At 30.5% G+C, this 7,669-nt stretch overlaps 1 protein-coding gene across 1 annotated transcript; it reads right to left on the bottom strand.

The window, feature by feature from the left end:
• Positions 1 to 1,267: 1,267 nt before the first annotated feature.
• Positions 1,268 to 7,507, bottom strand: LOC132914932 (myb-like protein P). The gene is made up of 10 exons (XM_060974455.1): positions 7,294 to 7,507; positions 6,720 to 7,022; positions 6,368 to 6,610; positions 6,007 to 6,290; positions 5,692 to 5,941; positions 5,355 to 5,567; positions 3,492 to 5,268; positions 2,794 to 3,410; positions 2,423 to 2,550; positions 1,268 to 2,336 (listed from the first exon to the last, which is right to left on the bottom strand). Exons 1-10 carry the CDS (start codon positions 7,417 to 7,419, stop codon positions 1,337 to 1,339), a joined length of 4,941 nt encoding a protein of 1,646 aa, XP_060830438.1. The 5' UTR covers positions 7,420 to 7,507; the 3' UTR covers positions 1,268 to 1,336.
• Between the last annotated feature and the right edge of the window lie 162 nt (positions 7,508 to 7,669).

Genomic DNA, 7,669 nt, shown 5'->3' with positions numbered 1-7,669 from the left:
TATTTCCTAAAAATAAGCTATTGCTAAATATTTGCTTTATTTATTTTTATGTGAAAAAACTTCTTAGAACGAAGTTACAGTATTTCAAGGTAATCACCATTTTTTAAAATAGAATCTTATGTTTATTTTTCGATATCCTTGTAGAACATGAAAGAACAAATTCAATGATCACATTGTTTAATCCCTTATTGTTTAATACCTTAATAATCATATTGCTCAATTGATAGGTGGCAAAATTAAAAAATCCATATTATTCGGTTGCTAGGCACAATTTTTCAATTTTTGAAGGCTCAAATGAAAGTTTAGGAAAAGAAGAGAAAGAATTAATGAATTAATATAATAATTAATTACAATAAGGAATTAATAAAGATTAGTTTCATATGAATGTTCTCTCCCCGGTTTTTTAGTTATAAGCAAGTTTTAAAAATCGTTCAATCCATGGACAACGAAATACTATATAACGTAATACAATATATGACGTAATACTATATAACGTAATTCTATATAACGTAATACATTATAACGTAAAATATTATGACGTAATACTATATAACATAATACATTATAACGTAATACAATATAACGTAATGAAATATTACGTAATACGATATAACGTAATACAATATGAATGAGGTGTAGAATATGAAAGGTGCCTAATGAATACTCGGCGCTTTGTTCAACAGTTTATTTGCTTTACTAGTGACTTCACAACTCTCGACTCGCGACTCCTACTGACGACTGCCTATTCACAACTGCTCTGTTGATCCACATGCTTTCCTTCGTTATCTTTCGATATCCCCACTATGCCCATTTTTATATCCGTCCGCGATCATGGTAACATACGCCTTCTGCCCAGTATTTGTACGAAGGGCAAAACGTAATACAATATAACGTAATATAAAATATCGTAATACAATATAACGTAATACATTATAACGTAACACAATGTAACGTAATATTATATAACGTAATACATTATAACGTAGTACTATATAACGTAATACATTATAACATAACACAATGTAACGTAATATTATATAACGTAATAATAACGTAATAACGCGGAACTAATTTTTTTATGAGAAATTTAAAAAATTATATTTCTCGGTCTATAAGGCGAATTCTTGAACTATTCAGGAATTAAATTAAAGTTGAAATTCTCAGAAATTATCTCTGTAGAATTACATGAAATTAGTGCAGTGCTCTATCTTGTGCAGTCTACCAGTGAATTAATGGTACTAACAAGAAGCAAAATTTTAAACTGATCTTTCACTAATTCATTGTATATTTTTAAATATTTATAATAAATGTTACTAGATAAAAGTATAAAAATACATCATAGATTTTCTAACTTTTTAATACTAGATTTCGTCTTCGTAAGAGATATATTTGAAATTATTAAACCATTATCAGGTTCTTGAAAATTTTCAGATATATTTGTATTAATTGAATTCGTCCTCTCGCTATTAGAATTCGAGTTTTGCAGCTTTGGCGTAGAAGTTCTACCTTTTAAGAGAACTGCTTGCTCTGTACTTTTGCTAGCTTCTTTAATAGATATCGAAGACACGTCACTAAAATCTGGTAATCCGTAATTACTATCGAATTGCTTCTTAACAGGTGATATTCTTTTAGCAGTATTCATCGGTGTTACATCAGAATTCGATGATGAGCTCAAAGCGCTTGCTTCGCGTGTTTTTTTCAACGTCGTAATCGCCCAACCTAGACCAAGTTTTTTAAGAGCAATTTCCATTTCTTCCGGAGATGATGCATATTTTAATATAGTAGAAGATGGGGTACTTGCTATTTGTGAAACACCCGATAATTCGGAAAAACTATTTGAACTTGTAGATGTGATTTTATCCTTATTATCTTTACATTCCTTATTTGCATCAGTACTAGGATAGAAAAGCTGCAATTCCTCTATCTGCGATGGTTTTTGATTAACCGTGTTACGCTGTAATTTTTTATCGTTCATCTCCTCGGCAATATCTTCTCTTCCTTCGTTTTTACTTCCCATTAAATTTTGATTTCCTACATTTTTAGACGTTTTAGGTGAATCAAGAAATATCGAAGCCTCTTTTACTAACTCTTTTAAAGATAATTTTGTAACTGAAGAATTACACAACTTTTCTGCACGTTGATTATGTAAATTAAGCGAAGAAGTAATGTGTTCGGATGGCTTTACTATAGCAGTAGATTTCGTTATTTGACTCTCTGCTACCTTCTTCGCTGATAATGGACTTCTGACATTATGACTTTGACTTTTATTTACGGTATCTGGCGTGTCGAATTCAATTATCGTTGACAATTCATGACCTGATGATTCAATTTCCGGCCTGGAATTCGATTTTATTATAATCATACCAAAAATGTAAGATTAAATTATGAAAATATAAAAAATATGAAAAAAATAAAATTTTACCTATATGGCCCACTAAGTAAACTCACTGGTGGTTTACTTCTTCCATTAGAATGTGCTAAATTATCTACAGCTTTCGATACTTTTGGAACATCAGTTAGCATTGGGACAGAATCTTTAATCCTTTTTGACTAGAACAACGTAACAATTGACAATGTATAAATAACTAAATAATTATATATAAGTTATGTAACAAAATGTTGCACTAACAGACAGAAAAAAGGTTTATTCAAAAAATGTATTCTTCATATTCGATTCATTATGATTTGTTATGAAAAATTAGACTCCATTCAATATTACTATATTTTCAGTATATCGTATTATATTTAATTATATAAATGTTATTATTACTAATTAAAAAACATAAGTTATACCTCTTTATTAGAATGTTTCCTTGTAGTTGTATCATCTCTTTCTATTCTGGAAATATTACTTTTAAAACCATCATTATCCGTTGAAGTTTGTATGGAATGTTTTATAGTTGAAATTTCTTTTGATGTAATTAAATTATTATTATTGAAACCTTCACTTTGTTCCAAAATTTCTTTCGATATTTTTTCTATCAGTTCTTCCTCATAATGTTTCATCAGCTTAGTATCATGTTCTGGAGTTGATGTTAACACTTGAGCTGATTTATGTACTTTGAATCTATTCAACTGAATATTCACTTTTTCCTCGTTTATAATCTTTGGCTTGGCTTTTTCTTTTTCTACTTTTATTTCTTGTTCATCAGGGCAAATTACATTATCATCGGTTGTTGGAGTTACTGTTTGTGTTTCTTTAATTTGATCAGGTTCTTCTTTAATAATTGCCTTGCTTTTAATAATCCTTTGAGATTCGATTAATGTTTTTGCAAGTTGATTATGAATCGCTTCTATATTTTCTACAAGTTTATGAACATTTTCCAGATCAGACCTCTCTCGTGGCTCAGGTAACTGCATCAAACTGGTTTCATCGAGTCGAGATGGATCGATCATGGACATTTCCATACCTAAACAAAATCATATAATAATAATTTTCTTCTCCTTAAACTTCATTACTTAATTGTTAGTAATTAATAAAAGTAAGGTACCTTTTTGTTCATTTCGAACTTTTTCGATAAGATGTGTCAAAGAAATTATTCTCTCAGCGCACGTAATTTGAAGATCTTCGTACTTTTGTAATATCTGTGGGCAATTTTTTAATGCATAATTACGAATTTCATCAAATTTAGCATGTTCTTGTTTACATTCTGGATTATTACATAAACAAAATCCTAATGAAGCTGGAACTTTCAAATGTACGTCGTTAATCTTTCTTGATAATGGACGATCATTTTGCTGATGTTGAGATACATCTGTTGATGTTGAATGATCATTTTTGGTGGACGATGACTTGTTGTTAATATTATTATTATTATTATTATTATTACTATTATTATATGTTTGAGTATCTGTGGATGGATATCTAAGTAATTTTTTAATTCTAGCTAGATCAGGTATATTTGAAGGCATCCTCATGGTACGTGGTGATGGGGTTTCAGGTGTTGATACTGGACTAACATCTCTCCTCAAAAGCCTTAAGCTTTCGTTTGTTGATGAATCTAACAGTTCGAGAATGGAGATATTATTGCTTAACGCTTCAAGTATATCTTTAGGCTTTACTGGTGGTGGACTAGCAAAAGACGTTGATGTGTCTGAAACATCCTTTATTTTAATTCTTTTTGACTCGGATTGAATCCATTGTTGTTTACTCGTAGTAACCTGTTGTTGTTCGTGAGTGCCCATTGAATAAACCTGAGTACTTTGCGTATTAACATCTACAGCAATTTCTGCAACCGGAGGTGGCTGTACTTTAATATTTAATCCACTTTTATCCACATACATTCTAATCTTTTTACTAGGCACATCTTCCGTACTCGTACACCTTCTTGGACTGCTATATTGCGATTTCGACAAAAATTTTGAATATTTCTTTGTAGGAGTCGAAGGTTTGCATGGACGAGTTGAACATGATTTGTGACACATTTTTGTCGGAACTGGCTTCGATGTTTTCATGACGTACTTTTTCTTTTTGTGCGTTATTTCCGGGCTTTCTTCATCAATGTCAGTAATTCCGTTTATTGTCTCAGAACTTGTTGATTCGCTACTGTCTACTCCTGCTCTGATAACCGTAATTTTCGGTTCAATTGGGTAATGGTCCGTAATTGTCTTAATTTCGTCGGTAACAGAAGTAGATTCACTTTCCTTCTGTGGCACCAATTCTACTTGCGTACCTTTATCTTGAGCTACAGTTTCTCTACTCTTATCTTCTGTCATAGTTTGTACAGCAATTTCTACTTTTTTCACAGATATATCACTTTTTTCCTCTGTTTTATCCTTTTTACTTTTTTCATCAAAAGATGCATTTATTACTGTGATTTCTGGCGATATAGGTTTTTGGGTAGGCACGACTTGAGTAGGTGACTGAGTCTGAACTGATTTATCTTTTTCAAACAAGGGCTTTATAGATGCATTAAAAATGTCGTTTGGTAAATCTGCTCCAAATTCTTGTAATAACAATCGCTTCTGTCTCTCAACCTTTTTTAACATATCTAATATTTGTTCTTCACGTGAGATTCCATTCTCTTTGCATTTGCTTTGTGGAATTTTGCTAGTTTCTGTACATTGACTAAAGCAACATGATTCTTCCCAATTAACACAGTCATCTATGTTTTTATCATGCTTTCTTGGTGTAAGAGTAATTTGTCTTTCTACAGGGTACGACGTACATTGTTCTTCATTTAATAACGTTTTTAATGCACGATTTAATTTCGTTTTGTGTTGGTCTCGTAAAATTTTTCTTCGTTCTTCCTGTACATATGTATCTTTCTAAATAGAAATTGCAAAAAGAAACATTGTAATTAATGAGACATATGTATATGGTGAAACTTGGAACGTTAAAATAAGATATATACCGGATAATGTTCGACTTGACTGGCTTTTAATTTACGTTCTTCATTCGTAAGTTGATCTAGATGTTGCATAAGTGTCTGATAATCCCGGCGTACTTTTTCTCTTAATACTGCATCTTCTCCTCGTTTCTTCGCGTTGTGTTTACGACTTTCTAATACGCGTGTTTGAACAGTTTGTGCTCGTTCAATTTCTTGAGCCAAATCCATTGCACTTGGCTGTGAACACATGTTTAATATCAATGAATCTTTTTTTATGTTCCTTTTTAAATTATCATGAATGGCTAAAAGATCATATGACTAGAATGTAAATACAATATTTATTATACTACTTATTGCAAACCTCATCCCATGCTTGTATTTTTTCAACTACACCAGTTGGTTGATCATACACATTACTGTGATGCTTTTTATGATCATATAAATGTACTTTATCAGTAGCTGGGCATTTTACATATCTTGTTGTTTTTGTTTCTCCGTTTATATATTGTTCGCCACTATCAGAAAAATATGATGAATCATCACTAAATGAACTAGAACTATCACTATTAGTAGAATCTGAAGTTGTTTGTACATAGTCATCTGGATTATACCTTTAACATCCAAGATATTTGTTAAACATCATATTCTTTTTAACTTTAAGCATTATAATACATACCTTGTTGTTTTATCTTTTATCCGAATATTTCGAACTTTTTGTTCAGAAGTTTTATTGTCAAACTTAAGTTCAGTAGCATGTGCAGTTTGTGCAGGCAATAGTTCTATAACTGAGTTAGGAATAGATTGCTGTTCTAGAATTGAAGAATCATTTTCTTGAATTTCTTCTATTGTTTTTGCCTTTAATTTAACTGGAGATTTAACTGTGGATTTGACTGGAGATTTAATTGCAGACTTAGCTGGAGATTTAGCTGGAGAACTTATTTTAATATCATTTCTTACAACCTATAAAAAAGTTCCAATATATATATGTATACTTGAGTCTACTGATGTTATATCAGAGTTATTCAGAAATAATATACTTTTATATTGGTTTTTGTCTTCCCAGGTGATTTCTTGCAAACATGTTTCTTCATCTTTTTAGACATCTTTTCTTGTTTATTTTTCTCTTCAGTTTCATTCTGAATAGATATACATATAGTATTTTCTTCAGAATCTTCAGATATTGTTTTCTTGGGTAGGTTTGCTACCATTGTAGACCTAACGTTCTCTATTTCTCTCACTTGATGTAATCTTTCTTGACGCTGCTGTTGTGTATTATCCATCTACATAGATTTTATTTAATCACTCATAAATTCTATTCTAGCACAATATATGAATATTTATAAAAATTTTCTATAATGTAACTAAATGTATGAAAAAACAAAATTAAACCTGCTGAATATTTTTCATTTGTTTCATTGCCTCTTTTCCTCTTTTTAATGCTGCTAATTGATTCTTCCTAAATTGCTCCTTGATCAATGCATCATGATCTGGTTCCAATGCAGCAGACATATGTGCTTGACCAATATCTGCCATGTCCTCTTGATATTTTTGTTGAACTTCCATGATTTTTCCATTGTATATTTGCTTCAAACCTAAATTGTCATTATTTTCAAGCTTTCTAAGTTCCTCTTTAGCTATGCATTTTGTACGTTTCAAAAGTCTATCTGATATTTCTTTTGATTGTTGGCGCACCTGTGCAAATTTCTTAAGTGATTCTTCCAATCTTTTTATTATTATTCTTGTCATCAACCATATTAATATTTTATCTACTTTTAATGCAATAAAATAATTACTATAATGTTACAATATTCAATACAAAGTATGTATTTAATAACTTATATTTATATCATTAATAAATAAAGATTGTTTCTCTGTACTTCATTATTATTATACATCTCATATTTCTATTTCATACTTTTTAAATTTATCTTTTAATTTTTACATAAATTCATAATATGTGTACCTGCTCCAAACGTAACCTTCGTCGACGATCACGCTCATTTTTCTTAATTTGATCTAAATCAGATAGTACCATTCTTCCTCTGCGGATATTCAAACGATTCCCATTAACAGTAACATTAATAGACATAGTTCATTCAGGTAAAAGCTATCTGTTATTCGAATATATCTATTATAAAATATTCCTTAACTCGAATTTAAAATAGTAGGAACGGCCATTCTTACATTCCACCAATCAACGGAGCATTGTTCCTAGTGGTTTTATAACTGTACATTCACGGAGCCATTAGAAATTTTTACGGTAATACTTGCGCGCGTGTAATTCAAACATAAATTACTAAGAATTACTGATAACATCTAATATTTAACGGAATCATATT

This window comes from Bombus pascuorum, chromosome 15 (genome assembly GCF_905332965.1).
Source record: "Bombus pascuorum chromosome 15, iyBomPasc1.1, whole genome shotgun sequence".
Classification (NCBI taxonomy): Eukaryota; Metazoa; Arthropoda; class Insecta; order Hymenoptera; family Apidae; genus Bombus; species Bombus pascuorum.
Note: the sequence above shows the minus strand (reverse complement) of the source record. Positions and strands in the feature narration are given on the sequence as shown.

Bases quoted from the DNA above. Each gene is read 5' to 3' on its own strand.
- LOC132914932 (XM_060974455.1), bottom strand. From the start codon at position 7,419: ATGTCTATTAATGTTACTGTTAATGGGAATCGTTTGAATATCCGCAGA. The intron at 6,611-6,719 runs GTTTAATTTTGT...AAATCTATGTAG, and splicing joins AAATGAAAAATATTCAGCAG to ATGGATAATACACAACAGCA. The intron at 5,269-5,354 runs GTATATATCTTA...ATTTCTATTTAG, and splicing joins GTCAAGTCGAACATTATCCG to AAAGATACATATGTACAGGA.